The sequence below is a fragment of the Rhea americana genome, unplaced genomic scaffold (assembly GCF_003343005.1).
Source record: "Rhea americana isolate MKP2758 unplaced genomic scaffold, rheAme1 scaffold_329, whole genome shotgun sequence".
In the NCBI taxonomy this organism is placed as follows: domain Eukaryota; kingdom Metazoa; phylum Chordata; class Aves; order Rheiformes; family Rheidae; genus Rhea; species Rhea americana.
Window position 1 is genome coordinate 421,191 of NW_028186456.1, and position 27,341 is coordinate 448,531.

Sequence of the window (27,341 nt, forward strand, 5' to 3'; positions counted from 1 at the left end):
ATCTGAATAACGCATAAATTAATGGTGAGTTTGAACCAAATATGATTTAGAGGCAAAGGATACCACAGCTGATTAGCAATGCCCTGAAACCTTCAGTCTTACTTCCCAGAAAGCAAAATTTACTRAATCAAATCTCAACCTTATGGTGCTTTAGTCCTTCTGCATTCTCTTCACAGCTCTCTCTGCTCTTGAGAACACTGTATGATAAAATACCACATCTGGTTTTAAAAGYACAGCATTCGCTAAGGTTCCACCTAAGAAATGTAATACTAAAACATAGTGTGAATGTTCCACATAAGCACATTTTTAAATGTGAGRTTTTGTAGTACAAAATAATGACAGCTAGGAAGCCAGGATCCTTATCCTAAATATTCTGTAGATATCTGTCTTTTAAATGACAGTTACTTTAAACAGAGACRCATGAATCACTGGTTCTGTCAAATGGTTTCAGAAATCCACAGACATATTAACCGTTACTGGAAGAATTGATTCCAGAATTCACCATTTGGTATTTTACCCTACATACTATATTCTCCCTCTTCCTCTCTCAATTTTGCTTTTTCAGACCTGCACAAAGGCTAGAACTTCTCTGCAAGGCCACTCCACACCGAGGTTTAATGAATGTGTTTGCAAAAGCTGGCAAACCTCTAGTTTCTTTAGCAGCAGCCGTAAAGTCCACTTTAGCTGAGATCATTTTCTACCTCTGCCTGACAGTCAATGGTTCTATTCCTATTCCTACTCCTACTCCTATTCCTAAGCCTCTCCCTTCCACAGAGTAGCTTTATGCAAGGCTCCTAGGAAGCACTAGACCACACGGCTATGCCACCTATCATGCATGGGCACAGCTCTAACTGGTTTTCTCTATGCTTGGGACCTCACAACACATGCAGTTTGTTATCTGGCATATGCAAAACTTAGGCAAATTAGAAACTTCTTTAGATCTTCAAGCCATGCTGAAAAAATAACATCATACAGTGGCCCTACTCTCCCCTGCCAGGGAAGACTTCTTATCCATGAAGTCACAGGACTCTAATTGAAATAYAGCAGCAGTAAATCTTCTGGATAACACTAAATTTAAACTAGCGTTCTCATATTCCTCCACAGTCTTTTCTACTGACAGAACAAGGACTCCAGCACTGTTATAGCTGCCTGAAGCAAATGAGGATAAAAAGTTAAAGTAGACAAGTGCTGTTCGTTAGAATAATTTTTTCTGAGATCATTTTTCTGCTTTGCATCTACTGTGAAACATGTAGTTTTGCTACCTCCCACACTGCTTTTACTGACAGTAAGTAATCTAAGAGAGAAAGGAGGGGTTGGAAAAATGTATGTCTTCTCTAATGGCAAAAGTCCAAGGAACATCAGTCATTCTATCATGGAATATGTTTCTACTGCATTAATTTAAGAAGCAAAAGAAACCTAAACAACCATCAGCTGTCAGAGAATAGTATTTAACCTTTTATTTTGATGTGATTTAGGTATATTCTGGCCTGGAGCAATTGCCAGATTGTACTTTTATTGAAGAGACTGGACAAGTCACAGGTTTGCAGAATATTTGAGGTGGAAAGGCACCTCTGAAAATTGTCTTGTCTAATTCCCTTGCTCAAAGCAGGGTCAGCTACAGCCGGTTGCTCAGGGTTGTCCCATTGGATTTTGCATATCTCCAAGAATGGAGCCCCCCCCCAACCTCTCTGGGCAATCTCTTCCTATGTTTGACCACACTTACAGTAATTTTTTTTTAATGTTTAAATTGAATGTCCTGTATTCAGTTTGTGCCATTGCCTTCTGTCCTTTCTCAGGGCACCACGGAGAAAAAACATGACTCTGCCTTCATCGCTCCTCCTCCATCTGATATTTATACACATTGACCAGATTCCCCCTGAGGCTTTCTCCAAGATGAGGAGTACCAACTCTCTCAGCCCTTCCTCATATGAGAGATGCTCCAGGCACTTAGTCATCTTCGAGGCCATTTCCTGGACTTGTTTCAGTACATCCATGTTTCTCTTGGCCTGGGGAGCCCAGATCTAGACACAGCATGTCAGATATGGGCTCACCAGTACTGAACAGAGGGGAAGGATCCCCTGCCTTGTGCTGCTGGCAATGCTTTGCTTAATGCAGATCACGATGCCGTTGATCTTTTCTGTGAGGGAGCATTGCTGGTTTATGTTCCTCTTGTTCTCCAGGACCCTCAAAGGCCTTTTCTGCAAAGCTGCTTTCCAGTCAATTGTTTCTCAGTATATACTGGTGTCTGGGATTGTTACTCTCCAGATGCAGGACTTGGCATTTCACTTTGTTGAATTTCCTGAGGTTCCTCTTATTTAATTTCTTCAGCCTCTGAATGGCAGCACAACCCTCCAGGGTTTCAACTACTCCTCCTAGTTTTGTGTTGTCTGCAAACACTCTGCCCCATCGTCCAGGTCATTACTGAAGAGGTTAAACAGTATCGGCCCCATTAATGACCCCAGGCGACACTACTAGTGACTGGTCTACAGCTGGACTTTATGCTGCTGATCACAATGCTTTGAACCTGGCCATTCAGTTAGTTTTCAGTCTATCTCACTGTTCATTTATCTAGACTGTACTTCATCAGGTTGTCTATGATATCATGGGAAACATGCTGAAAACCTTAATAAAGTAAAGATAAATAACAAYCCTTGCTCTCTCTTCATCACCAAGTCATTCGTCTCCATGTAGAAGGCAGGTTAAGCATAATTTCCCCTTCATAAATCCATGCTGACTGCTCCCAATCACCTTGTCCTTCATACGTTTGGAAATAGCTTCCAGGAGGATTGAGCTTGGAGGATGTGATCTTTGAAAATCAACCAGCTTTCCTGGGCCTCTCTTCTCTCTAGATTGTATACCATGAGATTCTTCCAAGCAGGTCCCTGAACAGGCCAAAGAATACTCTCCTCCAGTTCAGGGTCATGATCCTGTTTTTTGCTTTGCTTCCTCCTCTCAGGATCCTGAAATCCACCATTTCATGGTGACTGCAGCTAAAGTTGCGCCTGCCCTTCACATCCCTGAGCAAGTCTTTCCTTGTTTGCAAGTAGGAGGATCAGCAGAGGTCTCCTTTTGTCAGCTTCTTGATCATCAGTATCATGAAACTGTCATCAATGCACTCCAGAAACCTCATGGATTGCTTATGTCCTGCTGAGTTGCCCTTCTAGCAGATATCAGTCAGTCAGACAAACCTCTTTCAAAAGATGCAGTTTCTTTCAGAAAAAATCTAGTTTTGCTTAGAATATTTCTGTTTTATTCACAGTAAAGCTAGATTTTCCTCTAACTTTATAGCTACAGTCTGACTAGTGAAACAATAAAATTCTCTAWGTAGATTTAAGAGAAACTTATTTGCAAAGTGACTTGTGTTAAATTACACAAGTGGTCTCTGGTACAACTGATCCTGATGGAACTGATCCCGGGACTATCAGGAAGAAAACTTAGATCAGTCTAAAACACCAGAAATAACAGCCTGAGGGCATTCAAAAAAACATGCTTCAGGCCCATGATGTCCCTATGTGAAAAATCATCACATCAGAATAAAGCTGGCTGAGAAACCAAGAGATTTAAATAAATGAGAAAATATCTGACTATGAAATTACTTATGTTTTATGTGCCTTTTGATTTTTGATCCTTGAGGATCCAAACGTTTGAAAACCTCTTCCCTCAACTACAAGAATGGGAAACTTTTTGTTAACAACAACAACAAAGTTAGAGGACATTTTTTTGACTCTCAGAACCAGGCTGCTAAATATTGTGATAAGAATAGTTTGCATCCCTTGTTCTTTCCTTTCTCCCAATACTTGGACAAATCTTGAGCGATATACCCCCACTCTATAGATATGGGCATTATTAAGATGCAGACACTCTAACTGAAGGATTAATGTGGACTAGAGGCATGCCAAGAGAACGGGCTTCCTGCCTGCCACAATGCCTAAATGCTTGCCATGAAAAGAGTATGCACACAGCTCCTTCTGCAGCAGCAGCTGGCAGCACTTCTGAACACGTCCCCTCAGCATGATCCCTCTTTGCTCAGCCTGCGTGACAGAGAAAGGTGCAGGGGGTCTACGTGCTGTGTAATSAACGAGGGCACAACTGAAGAAAAAAGATTTTTGCTTTAAGGMTGTAAATATCAGGAAGATATATTCTATGTTAGCACTTGGATATAGTATTTTTTCATGGAAAGAAACAGAAAACTTGTTCTGGCTTTCAAAAATATTAAGTTTCCAGTGAAAAAAATCAATAAAACAGAAAATTGTACTTTGAAGTAGTGATCCTTTCTGAGGAAGACAAATGTTTTTCTGGAGCTACAGARTTTACAAAGGCTTTAGTGAAACAGGAAATTAGCACACAAATTAGCAGACAAATTAGTTATGTGTGAAATAAGCAGACTGCTTATTTCATATTCTCTTGTTCATATTCAGAAGACAAAATATTTGAACACAAATTTTCTGTTTTTTAAGCAGTGAAATATCTGTATGATTCATCATGAGAAAATGTTATCTACTGCTTATGTTTCCGTTAAGGACATGTCATCATCATCGTTTCCAAGGTTTGGAGATTTTGCTGCATCTGTACCCTTCAGGACTAAAAATGGCATTTCCAGAAAGTAGTGCTTTGTGACTCTTTTTTGTTGCACCACACTACCAGGAATAGCCTGCAATAATAGCTGGAGTAATATTTGCACACATCAGTGCTGAATTCAGGTAGCTCTTGACTAAAGGAAATAACAGGAGACGTTTCCATGGGGAAAGAAGGAAAGAGCAATTGTATCTCCACCATTACACATTGTATTAAAATTCATACCAAACAACTTCCATTGCTCCTTTGAATTAAGGTAGAAAAATACCAGCTCATGCTAGGGTAAGAGTCACATTGCTGAAATTTAGTGAAATTTCCTCTAGCATAAGATGAAACAGCACTTCAGAAGGTGGAGAAAGATTTTAATTCTGTGCTGGCTGCAGCGACCTGGTGGGCACCAAACCGGCTTACAAAATCAGTTTTTACTTCATTCTAAACTCACAGTTCTCTAGTGTTAAAAATATCTGCTAGGGTTAATCTGAGAGCAAAGGTATATATTTGGAAAGAGGACAAAAGGCAGTTACTGCTATATGAAAATATGATCTTTTCCCCCCACAGTACAGTGGCAGAAATGGATTGGCTGACTCACAGATCAGGTGCTAAGCAACAGGCACTTCTTTCTAGTAAAACAGAAACACCTAATAAAACAGCTTCTGCTCAGGAGCCACACTGCTGCAAAGAGCCCATTTTCCTCCCAGGTGTTACAGCACGATCTCCCACGTTGTGTTACAACACGAGGGTCTTACAGGCCATGGACGAGTGAGCGCGGCAGAGAAAGGGGCAGAGACCTCTGCTGAGTCAAAGCTACTGCTTGGAAAAAAGCTCTTGTTCAGAAATAGTTGTGCTGCTTGTCAAAGCATTTTGATCAAACTGTCCTCTGAAATGGGCATCTGCTCCCAGTTAATTACCCAGATTTTCACCATTCAAGGTGAGATCTTTTTGTATACTATCAAATTTCACAAAGCAGGTCAGTCGATGTCCTTGAATCACTGCTTTCATAATCCTGATATTTTCCTTGTGCAAAAGGAGTCCAAGCAGAAGCCAGCTGGGAAGTCAGGGTCTGGATCTAACTTCTCATAGATACGACATTTCCCCCCACATTGCAGTGATAAATCAAGCTGAGTCCCCTCTGCGCAATGCCTAACATACATTTCTGTGATACAATATGCCATGCTTAATCTCTTCCTTAGGGAAGAGATTCCTTAGGGAATAACTGTATCATTCTACAAAAAAAAAAAAAAAAAAAAAAACTCTCTAAACTGTGCTATTGCGATTGTACTAACCCCACAGGTAATATAGCTTGTTGGTGTACAAACAGTGTACCCCACTACACTGCTACAAAAGCTACAAAAGCAGAAGCACTCTGTCAGGTAATAAAAGCAGGATACAACCAGGAATGATTAATTGGAATAGGTAACATAAATACAGAATAGGGATGTGAAAGGAAATTAGAAAATGTTCTGAGTCAGGAGATTTATTAGTCTATAGATCTACATCTCTTGACAATGTAAAATTACACTTTCAGAGCATTAGATCATATACTGTTGCAGATAAATCTATACTGGCAGAGTTGGACTAGATGACCTTTACAGTAACTCTCTCATTTTTGAAGAATTCCCTAGCTTCGTCATGGCAAGAAATTACTAACAGGCCATTTTTTTCCCTCATGGTTAGATGGGAAAGAAGGTAGCAGGGAAAGTTTAAAATAAAAGTTTTCCACAAAAGTCCTCAACTGTACTTCAGGATGATCTATAAACCAGTCTCACCTCATCTCTACAGCATTTTGCTTATTGCAATAGTTAGTCTGGATTTTAATAAAAATTACAGAGTATATAGAAATAGAAGTAAAACCTCTCACATCCAATGCCTTCAAATTTCCTTTTGGCAACCAGTTCCCCAGTGAGAGAAAGCTCATTGTATTAACTGCTTTCTTAAGACTTGAGTGCAAAAGTCTGAAAGTCTAGAACACGTATAATAAATCTGATAATACTGAGGCAATTTCACAAGATGATTTTAGCTAAACAGCAATGATGTAACAGAAAAAATACCTTAAATGTAGGCAATTTACTATTCTTTTAGTCATTGCTGAAATTCTGAAATTGCTGTTTTCTTGCCCAGCTCCAGCTTTTCCCCAAGAGGACAGTTTCTCAGAGCAACATGTTGCCCCATGAGGTTGTGCCATCTCCATCCTTGCAGGCTTTCAAAAGCCAGCAGGATACAGCCCTGAGCCTCTGGGTCTGACCTCAGAGCTGGTCCTGCTTGGAGCAGGAGGTGGAGGCCCTCCCAGCCTGAATTATCCTTTGATATTACTTTATACAGTTTTATGAGACATCTGCATTGTTTTCTTTAGCAAACTCATAGTGAATGATGGCTTTTTCTTGCTGGTACTCTAAATATAGTTTTGTTTTCTTTGCTCTYCTCTGCCCAACATTTTCTCTTTGAATTATGCCAACCAGCCATCCATTCACCCAGTTTGCCACCTTCTACTGATCCCATCATCAGCAACAGCAATTCATGCCATGTTGAAGATGGAGTTTAATACATTTGTGAATAGGATTAAGTGAAAGTGATTAATTGCAATAGCAGTGGACCAGGCTCGGGAGGTCTCTGTGTTACAATGTTGATCGTGCTAGTCTAAAAATAATACAATTGCTATCTTCCATTAGCAAAAAATTCATATGCTGTTTCTCTCTTGCCTTTTAATCGTGAACAGATTTTTGCCAGACCTTTCATCATGACARTCTTATGGCTAGCACTTCTAACTGTCTCAAGTGCCTGATGGAGTAAAGCATATTTTGCTTATTGCCCTTGCCTAACTGTTTCAGCATTTTGTTTGTTTTACATGGCACACATTTCACTCATGGTCTAGATGAAGTTTATATACTAATTTTAACAGCTTAATATTTACAGTCTAGGCTTTTTGTGCAGACTGCATTGAGCACTTTTATTACTTGCTTTGTACTTGTTACTTTAWTAAAGTTCTGCATTCAAAGAAAAGAATATATACAGTGTCATTTAGACTTTTTCTTTTTGGAGTACAAAAGCTGGCCAAGGGCTCAAGCCACTATTCTAGCTTGATAACTTGAGGGATGTTGCTCTTCTGTCTGAATCGGACTTTTCTTTTCTTTTCTTTTTTTTTTTTTTTTTAAAAAAAAGGCCTGCAACTAAAAGAAACTACACATACCTACACAGTCAAAGCTGCCTACAGCCAATGGGACATTTTTGTCTGTGGCACATGACTGGGTTTCAGAGTCATAAAGGCAATAGGCAAGAATTTTCCATTGTGCTTCTTTCTCTCACCAGTTTTCTCCTACGTGAATTCTTTAATTGACATTCTTTCCAGCAGTCTCTCAGAGCAAAAGGCCTTCTATAACTGAACTCTACTACAGGAAGCCGATGTAAGAAAAGGATAAAAACTAAGTGCTSATGATGCATCCACAGTAAAGGTGGTATTCTACTCTACATTGCATTACATGAAAAGTTTTCATGTTTTACATGAAAGGTTTTAGCAGAATCTTTGCCTCTGAATAAACTTTGATTCCATTAAAAGAACTCCAAATGCGATTATGCTATAATTTCATAAGCAACTCAGGTGTTTCTACTGCAGAAAGCTGAACTCCTTCCATTTTCACTATGCAGATTTAGATATTGTTCAACGTCCACACCCTTATTGTCTTGTTCTATCCTCATTGATGGGAAAATGAATAAGGAGTTGTAGTATAGGCCAAAGTGCTCTCCTAAATCCCTATAAGATGGTGACAAAACCTAAGATGAGATACAACCAGCACTGCTTAACAGAAGAAAGGGATGTAAATGTAGTAAACGCTCCAGTGACCTCCAGAGAGGGATATCCCAGCGTTTAGTTTTGACCAGAGTCAAGCTATGCTAGCCCTTCATAAAAGTGAATACTTGAGAAAAATCTAGTGCATCTCAGCAGCTCAGCTTATTGGGCTAGTTCCATGGTGGAATTTCAGGAGTGAATTCAACTTTCAGTTGAGATTTGTTTTTTTCCTAGGGGAAAGCTAGTGCATGCACAATTATGTTTAGACTTTATGAAGCAATTTCAGTAGACTGAAAATTTTCACAATTATGAAATACTTCATAAACTCTTCATGCAATTCATTTCATTTCTGGACAGTTATTTGAAATCCAGTGCAGTTTCTTATCTGGAAATACAAAAAAGCCAATGCTTTTGAACTTTAACTCAGCCAGTACCATTTTTTAATCACATATTTGTTACAAGTACTTTTTCAAAGAGGAGTTTAAAATTTCCTTTGCTGATGATTGAGATCTGCAACTCTGTAATAATTCTGCAAGGTTTAGTATTATGCTAACACAAATATTTAACCGAAGATAAAWGATCATGAAGAAAAAGCGCTTCAAATCTTAATGTTAAAAAAATCATGGAAATGCTTGAGGGAAATATTTTCACTATGCCTTTAGGTTAGATTGGACCTTGATATCAACAGCTAGTTTTTTATTCTATTACCAGTCTAACTCTAGACAATTGTGAAAACAGAAATAAGGCAAAGGAAAAGGGAGCCTTGACATTTAAATACTGCCATAGTTGGACTTCAAACAGTTTGAAGAAGATGTACCAACCCCATCTGTTCTAATGATAAAATGACATTCTAGATTTCAGACACCTACTTAAAATCTGTGCAATTACATTTTCAATTTTTTCTCTATGAGCTTGTTTTTGTTTAATTACAGATATTCATAATAAAAAGTCTCCCAACAGAAATTCCTTAAGTACTGCAATGCTTACAATTACAATAAACTACTAGTTTTTGTAGGGCTTTTTTTTGGTAAATAGCTTTACAGAATATAGCTTATTAGATGGCATTTTTGTTGTTGATTTCTGCAACAAATTGATTGGTAGGTAACTTGTGTGCAGATTTATTAGGAAACTCATGTGGATATGTTCCGCACTGTCTTAAATGCTAGCTACTGAGTACTACAGCTATAAGGTTTCACGAATGTACGCCTACTCAATTCAATAATTTTCATTAAAAATGTAGGTACTTCATGCTGAAGTACCTTCTCTTTTTCTTTCCTTTCAGGTTTTCTATGGAGAGGAATAGGAAGAGTAAGAGATAAACAACCAGTCATGCAGAGCTCACTTTTTGAGTTTTTAGAATAAGGAGCTTTTGGTATAGTTGTTTTCTGTACTGAGAACATCTAAATACACTCATTTCAAACTGAACATTTAAAAAGCATTTTCCTCCATTTTCCTCTGGAGTAGTGAGAAGGGAGAAATAGCTGGAAAAAACCCTCAGTGTGTCCCCATAGGTAAAGCAGAAAGGTGAGTGCTAGGTGCTCTGTAAGCGCTCACTGGAAGTTATTTATGTGAGCTGAGCATCACTGAGCTGCGCTCCAACCACGTGGATAGTTACACTTAGTAAAGAGGGAAAAATGTGACAAATGAGCACAAGCTTCATTGCAACCACAGCAAAAAAACAATTTGCCAGCTTTCATTTTATTCCTCCTTTATTTAAAGTAAGAATGAAACATGAAAAATGGTGTGTGCGTACATAAGTACACATCCCTAAAAACTACCCTCTGCTTCATCTTCAGCATAATCCCTAGGATTACTTTGCTTGCTTCCTGCAGCCCTTCCTGAACAACTAGATGTATGAACTTTAAAGACTACATCTTGCTACACTTCATCTTCAAATAAAATTAAAACGACCAACAAAACTACTGTTATCCTGGGCTAAACAATTTTAAATAGGCTGATTATCAGCAAAGYGAGAAGTTGAAAGCACATTTCAGTTATTTTTCCTAAGATGAGCAAGTCATTAGGTATTGTTTAATGCACAGGAACAAGTGAACATACTATGTAAATGGTATCGGTATAGGAGGAAGGGAAGGAACAAGGTCAGTAATATAAGTTTTTTGCTATAGGTTTGAGAACAGTTTGTAAGCAAGGCTTCTTTTTCTTGTAAAACTTTCTGCTATGCAAAATAGGCTGCAACTCTTTTTTCCCAAGTGGTGGTGTTCCTAGACTAATGGAAAGTTCTATTGATCTGAACAGGCGCATATTATTATTAACCTGATGCAGAACTTCTTTTGACTCATGACACAATTTGCTTCCTAAATAACCACATTACTTTCCTGTAACAAAAACAAAGAGTTATGCACCAAGGAAATTCCTATACAGAACAGAATAATGAACTTAAAGAACTATAATTGCATGTCAGAGCTTCCATCTCTTGTGCCCCAAAGGTCTAAGACAATTTTAACTGCATCACTTATATCTACAGTAATAGATCACTTTGAACATCTGCTTGCACAAAGATTAGCAATGACTTGAAAAGTTTGTCTTGGCTTAATAAAAACATTAACAGTCTGTGTTGGTATTTCTTCAGCAATGCTGAAGAAGAAAAATAGAATGTAGAAACAACAACTTGGCTAGAAATCAACGTACGCTGGAACCATTTCCTGGAACGGGAAACAAACCAAAACAAAAGTGGAGGACAGACTTGGAATATATGAGGCTTTAAAAATATCGTAAGCGGATACAGGGGATGATCACAGATATAACACAAACTATTTTTCTATTTCTTTTACATTAGCTATCACTTCAGTTACATTCAGTCGATATAACTAGTGAACAGTGAAGCTCTTCCCTTTTCAAAGCCGTAACTAAACTACTCCCTTCATCACACAGCTCTTGATTGCCATGGCAGGTCAACGATATAACAAAATTCCTAAAACTGGTAATTTTATGCAAATTGAGTACACCAGCAATCATGGAAATGCTASACTAGCATATTCTTGGGACCACATCAGAATACAATAAACCCATGTTGAATCAGATGGCATCTTTCAAATGACAACTTTTAAAAATAACCAACAAYCACGTACTTCTGAATTACCATGGAATTGTTTTAATGCCACGCACTATTRTTAGGACACTAACATACAATTTCTATTGTAGTAATTTAATTTATCAGTGTAGTTTTTGATTACAGATTTATATTTTCTATGGTGCTGTGTATAAAAGCAGTAACAGCAAGCAGTCTAAGTCAGCATAATTGTACAAGCTGCTTTYCTGCAGGAAACTATCACAGTAAAAAAGTGATAAATGGCTGAAAAACAGAAAAGGGAGAACACCTGGAACTGTAAGGTTCATTCATCACTAACTGGTGGGATAAGTTCCTAGTCCAAGATTATTTAAGATTTATATTAGTGAACTAAAAAAAAAAAAAAGAAATTACCACTGAATAAAGGTAAACTAAACTGAAGACCAGTGAATAGAAGAAGYGATTGAGAACTGAATGCTGAGTGAGCTGCATGGTTTCCATTCCAGGGTATTTGGAAAAAAGAAAAAAGAAAGAAATGAAATGTATTTTTTCAAAAAAAAAAAAAAATCTCAGTGAACATGCACACTACAAAAAATGATTTCAAAACAAAGGTTTCAGAAGTTCAATGCACAGTAGACCCCAGCATACTCCATGTTATAGGCTTGGGACTTAGAGCAGGGCATCTAAGAACCCAAAGCCCTTAATCTCTGGTATTTCATGCTTTGCTTCAGAGTCATAGATCATAGAGAAATCAGATGTTTAACCGTGGCCAACAAAGCTATATATTAAAGAACAAAGAATGCAAACTATAAATGATTGAATCTAACAAATCAGTGATTCTGAAAAGCGAAACAGTAGAAAAAAATCAAAACCAAAACTCGTTAATAAACATATTCCCAGTTCAAGTCTATGGTTAAAATAGGTGTACAATCTTTTAAATATGTAAATATAGAAGTAGTGAATGGGAACATGACAGTTTTATTACATTTCTGTCTGGTTGCTTGAACTGCATGTCCTCTTCTGGCGTATGCCAGAATACTTTAGTATACTTTAGGAATTAGAGGAATTGAAAGAATTATGAGAATGATGAAAGAATATGAAAACACACCCTGATGACACACCCAGGCTGCTCATTCTATTTCTTTTAAGCAAGAAAGGTTACAAAGTGTTTTGACTTTAACTTGTAAATTCCTATGTTGGGAGATAACAATTTGACAACAAAAGGCTTTTAACCCTAAGGAATAAAGGTACAGTTATATCTAAGGACGGGTCACAGAAACCATGTAAATGCAGGCTAATGGGTGAAAAAAAAGTAACAGAAAGACCAGCTAGGCACTAGACCAACCTAGTAAGAATGGTGGCATATTCTCTAGTATTGGGACCTTCGTACATAAGACTGAGGCACTGCCAAGAAGAAAGTCTAAGTTCAACTACAGCTACACGAGCAGGAGCTGCAGTTCAAGCGGGAAAAGTCCACTGGCTTGTAGTATGAAGCATAGCCAGTCACAGTATTCTCTCCTCACCTTAAATTCTACTGTGATGAAAATATCTACTTCTTAAACAGAGAAACAAACCAAAACAACCCAACTTCTTTCACCAACTATTAGTGCAGTGCTTGGAGTTATCACCATTTCCAGTTTATAGGAATTTCATTGTTTCAAAGTGGAATTTTGATTCATAATAAATGACACTAGTAAAAATGAGAATAATAGAAAAGAAGTTTAACAGGTGAAAGATAAATTAGGCTCTCCATCAGTTGTGCTAGCAAAAACACACAAACAACGACAGAGAAGAAAAACAGTTGCATTGGTTTGCCTTATATGGCTCACTGAATTAATCTGTGTATGGACAGATTAATACTTCACTATCAACAGCAAGATGATAAAAGTAGTGCCTAAGAAAGCATTCTTTTGGCACTGAATCATGTTCACGCAGAGGCTCCCATTTGCAGATAATTCAAAGTATTTGTTGGAACCTGGTAGCTGGTGCTGAAAAAACTATTTTGTAATAGAAAAGCCACTTTTCAGTGATCTTAAGATAGAATTTTAAGTTTAAGAATTAAACATTTGTTTCTTTCTCCTATTTGTTCATAAAATTGTAATGTAGCCAGATACGAGCTCTTTATGATTTATTTGTATTCCTCTCTTCTTTATCTGCTCTTTGCCCTGTGAATGTGATATTTCAAGCAAAGTTCTCCCCCATCTAATACAAACCCCCTGTTCTCTGCAGTGGGCTCCTTAAACTCTCTCAGTTCTCAGCTCATCTGTGCTAATCAGCAGCTCTCTACACAGTTAYGTTCCATTTTTTTCAGCATCATTAGTAATAGAAATTCTGCCAACCAAATTATGCTCTACATTTTTGCAGTACATTCAGCAATCTCTTCTCTGTTTAYTTATTTCAGACCAGAGTGTAAGCAGGCTTTCTTGTGCGGCAACGACATTCAGCCCTATCTGCAAACAAATTAGAGTTTCCCAAACCAGAATGTTTATGTGCCACTACCTTAAAAGGGGGATTGCATTGTACCATATAGTGGCAGCCAAGAGGTTTCTAGCTATAGGACCAGCTGTGCTCAGCTCTAGAGGGCTGTGAATGCTTTGTGAAGGGCTGCCTCYCATTTCCCTGGGCACAAAACAAGCAATCAAGCTTCCTCTTTCCATTTATTTCATGCATGTCACTTCAGAACAGCTTGCAGATCAATAATGATTTGTATTCTGAAGAAAAAATAACATGTCTTTATTTGTATAAATAAATTAACTCCTACTTGGCTTATAAAAAGATGCTGAAGATTAATGGCATTATGGAAATGTCCTTTAATGGTAATGGTGCATGAAAATGATTAACAGATACTGGTGGAATTTGTGGTGCTAACAGTTAAAGTGTGTTTTGTGGATGGGTATTGAAGCTACATGAAAAAGGCTAATTCTAGGTTTTTTGGTAATTTTCACACCAGGATTTCACAGAATTTTCCAGGTAATGTGTAACAGAAGTAACTGAGGAAGAACAAAGATGGAACCTTAAAAAACCCACCTCTTCTCAGCACAAAAACACAGTTTAAGGAATGTAATGTATACTAATAAAAGAATGCTGATGGAGAAGGTGATGGAATGATTTAAGTCAAGGGGAAGGATAAGTTCTCTCTTAACATATGAAAAGTGTTTCAAATTTATTATACCTTTCCTTACAGAGATTAGAGAGTAGAAAGTCCTCTGTTACACAAATTCTTTCTCCATTTTCTTCTCTAAATATTTGACTTCAAGGTCTCTTGGACTGACTGCATTCCTGCTAGTTAAGACTGCAGACATTGGAAAGAGGATACAGGCTTGGGACACTTGCAAACTGCTTATCTTCATAGTATTAGGGAAACACTACTTATCAGTTTGCCTTTGCAAATGGAAACTTCCCCACTACTGCATTCCCAACCTACAAAAAGAGTGTGAAACCGAAGCTGGAGATAATAAGAGTAAGAAAAAACTCTTATCCCTGTACCTAGATTGCTACAAGTGAAAAAGAAAGAGAATAGCATTTATTGCATCCAGGGACATGCTTTAACTAAAGGACACCACAACAATATGACATCTTCTCTTAAATTTAYCAGATTCACGTGTACACTGTAGAGCCGCAGGGAGTTTTAGAAGCCATCGGACCAAGCATTCAAATGGTGCAAAAGGTTGTAAAAGTTCTACTAGTTTCAGTTATCCTACACCAATTTATAATGCAATAATCCGTAGCAATGTTTTACAACAGGAAACCGAGTTACCTGTCTCCTATGGACTCAGCAGAGCTCCGTCTGCCGTGATCACTCATTTTTCACAGAAGAGCTCCTGACAAGGCCACACTGTTATCTCCCTTAGACACTGGCAGTTTAAATTACATTGTCTTTGTCAAGATATGGCGATAACTACAATTAGTTTTATTGTTTTGCTGTACAGTTATTGTGTGCATATTCTATGATGGCATCTTTCATTGAGGTCTAAAATACAAACACTTGTTATGAGAATAACTTGATACAATATCTAAAACACGTTGCAACCTTCTAAATTCTTTTTCTTGACACTCCTAAATACTACTAGCATTTTCCTTTTACATCCTATTTAGCAGCATCTCTTCCTTCAAATTTACTTGAGTTATTGAGTGTTGTGTTAAAAACAGCTATAAACATTAAGGCCCTCATTATCTTAAAACAAAAACAAAAAYAAAAAAAAACTCCCACAAGCTTTCTGGCCACAATTAGGCCTTTGAAGGTTGCCATGTAGAAATGCATCTGTAGTACAGGAGCTGTTTAAAGAGACCTGGCACATGCAACTGCAATAAAGCAGGTGTTAGAATAGAGGTTTCCGGCCCGTCAGACTGCAGCTTCTCCCGTTTCCAGTGGAAGCAAGAAAGCAAGACAGACACCATGCTCCATTTCAAACACAACAGCCACTCAGTCACATGATTTAAAGCACAGTTACAGGTGTCCATCCCACATTTGTAATATCAGAGCAAGAATTCTAAAATACTTCTCTGGGATACAGTTATTGTCAGAAGAATAGGAATCAGTGCAACAGCAGCAATCAAAAAAGCTTCGGCAGCACTACAAAAACAAGACAGTTTCTCACTACAAGTACAGAGCAACGACTTCTGTTATTATTAATTTTACTCACGTGATACAAAGTGGTTTCTGGCCCAGGTGTGCCCATGACTTCTTGTCTCAATGAGTCCATTTGTAAGCTAGGCAACAACGAATAATGGCTTGGACTATTACTCTTGTCTCCTTTCTTTTTGGATTTTTTCCCAGTATCCTTTTTGCTATTCCTTTGAAACATGTAGTCTTCTTGACCTATTTTCTCATTGCTCATGTAACGAAGTAATGAATTTTCTATTGAAAGAAAACACAATGATGCAAAAGAGCATCRTGAATTGTTATATGGAAGATAATTTCCCTACCAAAATACATACTATTCCTGCAGCTGCTAAGATCTAGATTGTAAGTCTTCATGGCTATCTTATTAATAAAACATATTTGCCTCTTTCATCTGAATATGTCAAGAAAGAAATGAATCTTTTGGTAAGGAAAAGACTGAAGACATTTGCGGTTTTGTGGTTTCTCTGACAATAAGAACAGAAAATAAAAGAAGTCCCACAACTAAAAATGCTGTCTTGAAAGTTTTCAAAAAATGAGTGACAGCACAATTTATGATYATATTTGAAATCTTTTTTTTAAGTAAGATCTTAAATAAATGCAAATGACTGGGATGCCATACATTCACAAGTAATTTGCTTTGAACGTTCACTTGAGCTTGTTTTCTTTAACATCCATGCTTTCTCTGAATACTCTTCCAGTATCTACCAATTTGTAGCCCAGGAATATCCTCAGCTAGATGCAATGTCTGTGAATTTAGAAAACCTCAACATATATGTCTTTCATGAACTTACCTAATCTTTRCTCATATTCATATAAACTTTCGCACCCAGACCTCCTATAGCAGGGAGATCCTTAGCCTAAACTCATACTGCATGAAGAGCAAGCTCCTTTTATTTTTGTCTTTGTCACCTGACAGAGATATTTGATACCTCACAGTTTTTGTATTTGAAAAGGAAGCGCCAACCTATCCCCTTGCTTGATTCTACACAAGCTTTTATAAACCTTTWGCAATATCCTATCTACATTCCACCAAACAAATGAAGTCCAGCCTACTTACTCATTTCCTGTATGGAAGCCATTCCACACATACGATCACTTTTGCTGCCCTTCCATGAACCTTTTCCAATTCTGATATGTRTTTTTAAAAAACTATGAGTAAGAAGTCTAGCAAAGGGGGCAGGAGACCTGCATAGATGAGCAAGAAGCTCCTGGTAAAACTCAAACAGAAGAAGAAAGTCCACAGAATGCAGAAGAGGGAACAGGCTACTTGGGAGGGTTATAAGAATGTTGTCAGAATATGCAGGGATGTAACAGCGAAGGCTAAGGCCCATTTGGAATTGAGTCTGGCAAGGGAAGTCAAGGACAAGAAGAAGGGATTCTTCAAATACATCAGTACCAAACGGAAGACAAGGGGAAATGTGGGCCTGCTGCTGAGTGGGGTGAGTGCCTGGTGATGAAGGACACAGAGAAGACCGAATTACTGAATGTAGTTCTTTGCTTCAGTCTTCACTGCTAAGGCTAGCCCTCAGGAATCCCACACCCTGGAGACAAGARAGAAGGTYTGCAGAGAGGAAAAATCCCCTTGGTTGAGGAGGATTGGGCTAGAGATCATTCAGACAAACTGATATCCACAAGTCCATGCGCCCTGATGGGATGCACCCACGAGTGCTGAGGGAGCTGGTGGATGTTATTGCTAGGTCACTCTCCATCATATTTGAAAGGTCATGGAGAACAAGAAAGGCGTCTGAAGATTGGAAGAAAGCCAATGTCATTCCAATCTTCAAAAGGGCAAGAAGGAGGACCCAGAAAACTACAGGCCAGTCAGCCTCACCTCCATCCCTGGAAAAGTGATGGAGCAGCTCATTCTGATGTCATCTCTAAGCATATGGAGGACAAGAAGGTGATCAGAAGTAGTCAGCATGGATTCACCAAGGGGAAATCATGCTTAACCAATCTGATAGCCTTCTGTGATGGMATGACTGGCTGAGTAGATGAGGGAAGAGCAGTGGACGTTGTGTACCTTGACTTCAGCAAGGCTTTTGACACTCTCTCCCATAACATCCTCCTAGGCAAGCTCAGGAAGTGCAGGCCAGAAGAGTGGACAGCAAGGTGGATTAAGAACTGGCTGAAAGGCAGAGCTCAGAGGGTTGCAATCAGTGGTGCAGAGTCTAATTGGAGGCCTGTAGCTAGCAGTGTCCCYCAGGGCTCAGGACTGRGTGTAGTCTTGTTCAATGACCTGGAGAGTGCCTCCTCAGCAAGTTTGCTGAGGATCCCAAGCTGGGAGGAGTGACACACCTGAGGGCTGTGCTGCCATTCAGAGAGATCTGGACAGGCTGGAGAGATTGGCAGAGAGGAACTTCACACATGAAGTTCCACAAAGGCAAGTGCAGGGCCCTGCACCTAGGCAGGAATAACCCCACGCACCAGTGTAGGCTGAAAGTTGACATGCTGGAAAGCAGCTCTGCGGAGAAGCACCTGGTGACCATGCGCCAGCAATGTGCCCTTGTGGCCCAGAAGGTCAATGGTATCCTGGGGTGCATTAGGAAGAGCRTTGCCAGCAGGTCGAGGGAGGTGATCCTGCCCCTCTTCTCAGCTCTGGTGAGGCCACATCTGGAGTACTGTGTCCAATTCTGTACAAGAGAGACATGGAGCTACTGGAGAGAGTCTAGTATAGTGCTACGAAGATGATCCGAGGACTGGAGCATCTGCCCTAYGAGGAACGGCTGCAAGGGCTGGGCCTGTTCTGCCTGGAGAAGAGAAGACTGAGGGGGGATCTTATCAATGTGTACAAATATCTGAAGGGAGGTTGTCAAGAGGATGAGGCTGGACTCTTTTCAGTGGTGCCAAGCAACAGGACAAGAGGCAATGGRAACAAACTGAAACACCAGTAGTTTCATCTGAATATGAGAAAAAAAATTCCCTACTGTGACAGTGACAGAGAACTGAAGCAGATTGCCCAGAGAGGTTGTGGAGTCTCCTTCTCTGGAGATATTCAATACTTACTGGAGGTGATCTTGTGCAATGTGATATATAATGGAAGAACGCAAAACAGGTTCACAGAAATATATATTCAAGCAAGTAGCAAAATGAAACATATGTTATCATGGCTTAAATAGTGATAAAAAAACATAATGTCATGTAGAAGATGTATGTTCAAATCACTTACCTCTCCTACTATCTCTTTTTATTTTATTGGGGTCTTCATAATCCCCCACCCAGTTATATTCTACTGGCATAGAAATAGGCCTCAGTTTTCCTGGAAACAGAAGAAAAAAGGAGATCATGCACCATTTTATATGGCAATGTTAAACTAGCATTCTTTAGAAGAAAGAACAAATTAATTTCCAAAATGCTTATTCTACAGGGCTGCTTATGAAAGAAGTTCCAGTACAGTCTCTGAACAAGGCGTTAAAATAGGAGTTTTATTCTCTTTAACATGACAAAAACTAGCTATTTCAGATTTTTTTTTCTTCTTTTTTTACGCTTAGGAAATAAATCCAGTGCCTACTAAATCACCAACACACAGAAATTTGACATTGAGCTTTCTCCAGGTGTATTGAGATTACAGATTAGTTTTCACTGAGCGATATCTGTTTATTCTTCTGCAAGCCCCTGGTATACACATGGAGAGAACTATTTGAAAGCRTAAAGAAGGAATTGTTTCTAACAGAAACATGTCTACATCATTAAACTACCTTCACAAATATCATCTTTGCTGGTGGGCTTAAAAGATCCATCAGTGACTGCATGAGAAAGGAAACGGAAAACCTCTACATATAATTTCTTTTAGTAGCAAGTCACCCACAAAAAACCAAAGCATTTTAGTACAGGAAAATTCACTTTGATCTCAGAAGACAGTAAGAAACAGAAAAGCTGAGCAGTACTACATCTTTAAAGTTTTAATTTGGAAGCTGCTGAAGCAATTTTTAAAATGCTATGAACTATGATTCCTGCTTAAAAATTCCACAAATACAGATGGAAATTCAGTGAAAATATGCAACTTAGTACAGCTAGTTAGAGAGACCTGAAATTTTTAGTAAATTAAATAGTRTACTGAAACAAAAAATAGAGTAATGTGGCACAGGGCAGACTGAAAACAAAATGTTTTCAGAAACCATGTCAGCCTTTGCTCTTTTTTTTTAAATCAGTCCACTAATCACAGTGTATAAAAGTGGGAAAATAATTTGTTTCCAAGCTTAGCAGAGCTCAAACTAAAAACTTCAGAGGTCTTTAAGTATTTTATTGGAAAACCTCCACAATAAAGATGATCAGTCCTAGTCATTCCACATTTTTGATGGTAAATCCATGATAGGCTGGAAAAAAAGACATTTGATTATACTGAACACAAATATTCAGATGAGCCTATCTACCTGTTTAAATATGGCATCCACTGAAGTGCCTCAGTACCATGCAAAATGTATATAAGGAAAAGGTTATTTTTACTTTTTTAAAGAAGGACAAGATATAGTGATCTCAGAAAAAAGGTATGAGATAAGTTCCATACAGACTACAGGGTCAGTTCACAAATACATCATAGCTCAGAAAATAYAGCTTATACATTTAACTTTTTATTTATTTATTAAAATTTAATTATTTATGGGCACACGTGTAAGTCTGATTGAAGTCAGTGAGATTTAAAGCATGTAGTTAAGAAGTCATTTCCTGAGAAGARCTCATGTATATTTTAACAGAAGTAACTCTCAATGGCTACTTTTTCTAGAAATACAACTTTCTTTTCTATGTGACACTTAATTTGCAATATATTATACAAAGAACTTGCATGTGTAACAAGATCCACAAGCTATAAAATCAAGTAAAGCTTGGTTACTATCCAAGGCTATAGTAATAACAGATACTCTGCAAAATCCCTGGCTGTTTGAAGTGCATACTTTTTATATCTGGTAGTATAACTGGAATGACCRAATCCACTCTTTCTGTTGAACTCAAGTTTCATTTGTCTGCCACCTCTGCTAATCTGCTTGTTATCCCACACGGATCCACTAAATCTGTTTTCCCTGGTGGCTGCACTTCAGGCCAATGTCTTCTGGTTGTGAGCAGAAGCTCACTGAGGCCAATTAGCAACAATTATGCAACAGCTGGAAGCCRGTAAGCGCAAGAGAGAGAAATCTCTTTAGTGATGTTGTCAAAAAAACATCAATAGATTCCAAAAAGGCAATTATGGAGGGCCCTGTTAACCTCTTATGAAGAAATTTTGAGAAGCATTAAAAAAATAATAATGTCACTGCATAATTAATGAGTACACGTTGAGAACAAGTATTTTCTAGCCCTTTTAACACYGACCTTCTTTAATAGGTTGCCATAAAAAAGGAGACTGGGATTGTCATAGTCCAGATTTCTGTGAAATCTTAAGGTCATGCCTAGCCACAAATCTTATGCTAACAAATGCCATGTGGGAAAGTTTATAATTTAATGCTGGAATGGTAATATTTTTAGAAAATGAACTTAAGTGCAAACAGATTCTATGGTCTGAATCCATTAAAAAAGAAGTGAGATTAAAAGTGAAAAGCACATTTAACACATAATAAATGTGTTAAATAATGACTATTTCTCAGTACAATCTTTGATCCACATATTTATAACTCTTTCTGCTAATGAAAAAAAGGATAAAAAAGCTATCTGCAAGCAAAATAATGGACTCAGCAGTTCTTGAACACAAAATGTGCTCTTATTCACTCTAGATCACTAGGATTAAAATTTAAGGTCAGGAACAGAGAACGCGTCTGTTAATGGAACTGACTGCATCCACCAATTTTAACAGTTGAAATGGAGGAGTAATTAAATTGATATATCAACCTTGAWCACTTAGCAGTTACTCCATACAGTAAAGGTAGGGTTAGAAAACACCTGAAAATGCTTCTGAATCAAAATGAGACTGAAAATTTTGCAGCAGGACTGTATGACTCTGTAAAACAGGYGCATTTTATGAAAATATATCCTTTAATATTCTGTAACTACACCTCTCAGAGTCCTGAGGTTAAGTTTTGCAGCTCAGGCTCAATTSATATCAACATTCCCAAGTGATTTGGGAGCTTTGCTGCACAGTGTACCAAATCTGCGCTTCCTCCTAAATTACGTCTTCTCAAAGCAGAATGATGTCACGAATACTACAGTTACTCCAACATACTGCTTGCGCTCAGTTTAGTAATTAAAATAACCTAGAAAGTGGGGCAAAAATATATTCAGGAATGTGCTCAGCTCTTCATTTTCTTCTATATTCTAATAGCTCTACAATTGCACAATTTCATATTTAGCAATAGGAAGCAATTCTCCTAGTGCAAAGCTGAAACAAGTTACAATACTAGCTAAGGGAAGAGTTCCAATAGCTTGAAAGGAAAAAAAAAAAAAAACTCAGAACATCAAGGTCGGAGGACTCAAACTCTCACTAGAATTTTTTTCAAAATTCTTACTCTATCTAGGTCAAAATCCAAGATGTGGAAGTACTAGTATGAATACATGTTTGTGTTTACATGCATAATTTTTTATTGGACAACACATAACCTCAAAAAAGAGGGACTGCTWTATATAGGAAATTACAGGAGGTTAATACCATATTATCAAAAAAGTATATCATCAGTCATTACTTCATTACTATGACCAGAGAAAAATTAAAGAATTTTAAAGAGTACCGCAGCATGAAAGCAGTATATCGTCACTCGGTAAATCTGAACTGCTTTTGATCTTTAGAATGATTATGCCAGGGTAAAATTTTCTAATATAGCATGTTCTAAACCTATGCAATGCTTGCCCTTATACTGGGAGCATACTTCCATCCTGTATTTTTAGTATAAATACATTGGTTTCTGCCAGTTTTTCTGACGAAATGATACTGCAGCATAAGCTAGAAAATGAGGCTGATGAATAAAGTTTTACTTTACAGCCAGAGAGATCATCAGCACAAAACTGGACTCCCTATTATCATAAGTAATGCATTTTTTCATATGCAGAATAAGCTCTTAGGCTGAGATCAGACTAAAATAAAACTGAATTCTTAGCAAAATCAGTGGTCACTGAGAATATTTTTATGCTTAAATACAGAAAYAGATGCATGAAAAAAAGTTCAAAATAAGGAAAGGGGGATTAATCTTATCAGATCAATGCCATACCATATGTTGGCGTGCTCTCTCTCCTCCCAGGGCCACTCGTTCTTCCTTTCTCGTATTCATAGCAGTATAAAACTGCATCTTCTTCAACCACATTAAAACGCTTCCGATATTCCTGGTCAAGAAATGAATTTGGAGATTCGGATCCTGTGTGCACCGGCTTGCCCACTATATGTCTGCCGACATCATCGCATGGAAGATTTCCCTTTTCATCCCTTTAGTGAAAAGGAGAGGTCGTTAACTCACTGCGACAAAGCATTTACAATTTTTCATTGTTAATATTTCAATAAATATGGGAAAATGCCAATATCTCGTCTAAGCAGGAAACAGGTGCCGTGGACCAGTGCTGGGATCACGCATCGTGTACGCATGCATGTGCCGCTTATCCCACACGTCGCTGCTTATTCACCTCCTTTACATACCATATCCATCTTACTGGCTTCTCATGGAAGGAATCATACAAACAAAACCAYATTTATGTTTTATACTTCTTGTGAATGGAATCATGCAAATAAAGCTGATGGAACGAGAGAAACCAGACCTGAGCCAGCGACCGAGCCTCTCTCGGCGCTGGGGGAAGCGGGGCGCTGCGTGCAGGCTGCTGCAAAACACCCCGGGCAGGCGGCAATTTCTGGGTGCCGCAGGAGCTGTTAGGGCCCCAGGTCCCCCACGGAGAGCGGCTGACCCCTCCACMCCCATACATACAATTCTTACTAAATAACAGGAATATTTTTGTTATGATCAGTMTCAGTACAAACACACAACTTCTTTCATGCTAGTACAGTCTCAGTCTCAAGGGTGAAATGCTTTCACCAGATAACTACTTCATTCAAAAAGAAACCTGAAGACTATGGAGTCTTTTTGTTTTGTTTTGTTTTCCAGAGTTTTTATCCTAATGGTTTCTGAATTAAATACTTGAATTTTTCTGTATTTTTTTTTTGCAAACCATGTTCTTAAAATTGTATTCACATAGAGATAAGAAAATATCCCATCAGCAGACAGATGAAAGTCATATTTAATCCCTCTAAACAATTCACATGCAATGACTGACTATGTTTTTATATCATTAGAAGAAAAAAACATAATCCAGTTAGTGAACTAGACTATATATTGTTTGTCAGTTTAAGACAGATACTAAAGTATTGTTTTAGCAAGTCCAACAGGGTAGATGTGTCACACTTGAAATAAACGACAATATGAAGGATTTTTCTTTTTCCCAGAAATAAAAACCAGACCAGGTAAGAGATAAGGTGATGACAAGGAAAGAATACAGGATTCAGTTCATGGCTTCATTAAAGGATTGGAACATCACCTAAATCATGAAGTGGAAAGTCACTATTTTTCCCCTTGAAGGTTTTCCATATATATCTCTGAAGAGTAAAAGCTTATCATAGAAACACGATTTCTCCTCCCCACTAGGCAATTTAATTTGCCATATACCTCACTCCCAGACATTCCCCAGGGGAAAGCTTGTCAGCAGCAGGCCATACATCTTATTAATTGGCTAGAAGAGTTACTGATAAGTGACTCTGAGAAAAACTAGAGTACAAGAAACTTAGGTACAAGAAAGGACATGCTGCCCTTACGATCTTTTCACAAAAGTTAACTAAAAGTAAAGGAAAGCAAGAAGTAATTCAAAAATACATAAACTGCGCATACAGCATTCTGGTTCTAGTAATACAGAAGARCCTTTAGAAATATCGAGTCCTCTTAAATATGTCCTTGTGCCTCTGTGCAGTTACTGTTGTAACTTATGCCTTAAATCTCTCAATGTTTGGAAAGCAACACCTGTATATACCAAAAAATTTCAACGAATCAGTTGAGGTCATGTATGAATCAATGAGGTATGGCTATGAATCTGCAGGGAATCTGCTGCTTTTCTGACTCAGTCCGGGAATCTAGGGAATCTTGCAGGGAGAGAGGAGAAAATGCCCCTTCCAGGTGGCACCTCAGAGTGGTAGTACATTTATGGAACATGGGGTCACTGCAGGATGTATGGTGGTCACGCTAAAACTCATCCTGCAAACGGCTCTGATACTATCAAGTCAAATATATCTAAAAAAGAAATCTCTATGGCTGAGCAAAATAGTGCTCTGCCTGTTGAAGCTGCCAATTTTCTTGCTTTTGTCCCTTGCTGTGTCATGGTTATTAGCCAAGGGGGCAGATATTAACTCTTTTCCTAGTTACGGATTCAGAGTTTCAGGTAATTTTTACTCTTTGGAAATAGGATGAGACTGTTATAGGAGCCAGATTATCCTATAATTGAGAAAACAGGGTATTGCACCTTCCTTTGCAAAGGATGCTGTTTGGCAGAGAAGCTACTGCTTCAGACCAATGTGAGTCAGATTCAGCACATCTACTCTAAATAACCAGCTCCCTCGCAAAATGAAGCATTACCGACCTAATTCTGCAGCTCCAGGCAGGAACAGAATGCTTGGTTACTTTACAAGTATTTTTTGACCATAAATTGTATGTGAAATGATCTTTCTTTACCTGGGAACATAAGGTTCTGTTGGAGGAGGGGGTATGTAGAGATCCTGCAGGGCAGAACTGTCTCTTTTTGTAGGTGTGCTGATAGTGCTGGATGGTGTAGCAACRCTGCTTGTAGGACTTCTAGGAATAAGAGGCTGGTTTGAGAGAGAGAGAGAAACAAAGAGAGAAAATCATGATTATCTGTATATTATCCATTTTTCTCTGAAAAAAGCTAAAAAAAACTGTAGTTCAAAGAAAGACTTTAATTTTAAACATGCTGAAAAAAAACACTCATGCTAAAGAGATATTCACATGTACAAATGGACATGTATTGTGCTTATAAAATTGACTACTCTGATTTATCTTTTCTTTTCCTCTTTGCAAAGCAAGATTATTGCCAATGTCTATAGAAACAGTAATCAGTAGTGCCATTGGTGAAATCTTTATGAGTAAATAACATATAAAATCCAGTGAAATCCTTAATTAAACTAACAGTCTAGTGTTTACAGTAAAAGGTGCATAAGTAGACATTAAATAGAATGTCATCTCCCCCCATCTGCTCTACTGCTTAAGAATTAACTGTAAAATCTCCGGTTTATGTCTGCAGATGCTGTAAAATTTGATGCATCCTCAGAGCACACGTGCTATGGGACAGAACAMACTGGAGATGCTTATTATTCTTCAGTCCCTTGGGCACACTCCTGACAAGTAACATTTACTCACAGATGAATAAATTGTACCTTCCCTGCAGGACAAACACACATTCTAGCTACCATTACAGTCCAAATATGATCCTTCTCCTTAATCACGTATCTTTCTTCCTTGAAGTAAGCACCACTTTTTCTTCCTCAACTTAACTACCTTGGCTAGCTAAATAATGACCAAACATTTTCAGAGTTTATTAACTCACCATAGGGCTGGAAATGATAGCAAGATTTGCAAACTGTCTCTATAGATACAGATGCAGAAAAACAGAATGAAAAACAAACCTGAATTGCTCTAGTCTCTCTAATAATAAGCCTGTGTTTATTGGCTTGTCTGATAGTTAAACTCAAGCAGACGAAAAAGAAAAAGGGCAAAGAAGGAAGTACAATGATATGTTCATACACGCTAAAATTAATCCTGTATTAAGCAAGTTTTGCTTTGAAAGAGTTCTTTCCCATCCATCTTCTTGGAAACAAATCCCTTGAAGAAAAAAGTGGTGGGAATACAATGTTCACCATATTTGGATTTTCTACCCCCAAAACTGCTGGAGGACACAAATATTTAACATTGAGAAGCTCTGAACACAAACTAAACAGACATGTAAAGAGATTCTTCTGCCAGCGCTGTTAAGAATACTTATGACAGACCAACGGGGCATTCCTGTGCAGCATAATCAGTTCTCATTTTCTAGATGTTAATCTTGACACTGTAGCAGTACATCAAGACTGCAGAAAGCTCCAGGAGCTCAACAGCAGGAACTTTTTGAAAAGTTGGCCTGTCATAAGCTAGTGATGACAAATTACGATGCTTACCAAGCAAAGCCCCCACCCCAAATCTTGCCTTACTTTTTCTCAATCTGTATTGTAAGAATAATACACGCCGTCTAGGAAACCTGATATCCTTTAACCAGTTACTGCCATGTTTTGTTTGGTAACTTTAGGAATAGAACTCTGCTAGATTTTATCTCCAATATAATAAATCACAATGTTTAAATTTCTTTGTTAAAATTTTGCAAGTATATATTTATAACAATAG

At 38.1% G+C, this 27,341-nt stretch overlaps 1 protein-coding gene across 6 annotated transcripts in view; it reads right to left on the bottom strand.

The window, feature by feature from the left end:
- Window positions 1-27,341, bottom strand: part of CNKSR2 (connector enhancer of kinase suppressor of Ras 2) — a 224,948-nt gene that overhangs the window by 68,145 nt on the left and 129,462 nt on the right. For all 6 annotated transcript variants that reach the window (XM_085310881.1, XM_085310880.1, XM_085310884.1 and 3 more), the window contains 4 exons: window positions 25,623-25,756; window positions 23,133-23,344; window positions 19,175-19,264; window positions 16,028-16,242 (listed from right to left, as the gene is read on the bottom strand). In XM_085310881.1, coding sequence (XP_085167007.1) covers window positions 16,028-16,242; window positions 19,175-19,264; window positions 23,133-23,344; window positions 25,623-25,756 — 651 coding nt within the window. The remainder of the gene's footprint in view (window positions 1-16,027; window positions 16,243-19,174; window positions 19,265-23,132; window positions 23,345-25,622; window positions 25,757-27,341) is intronic.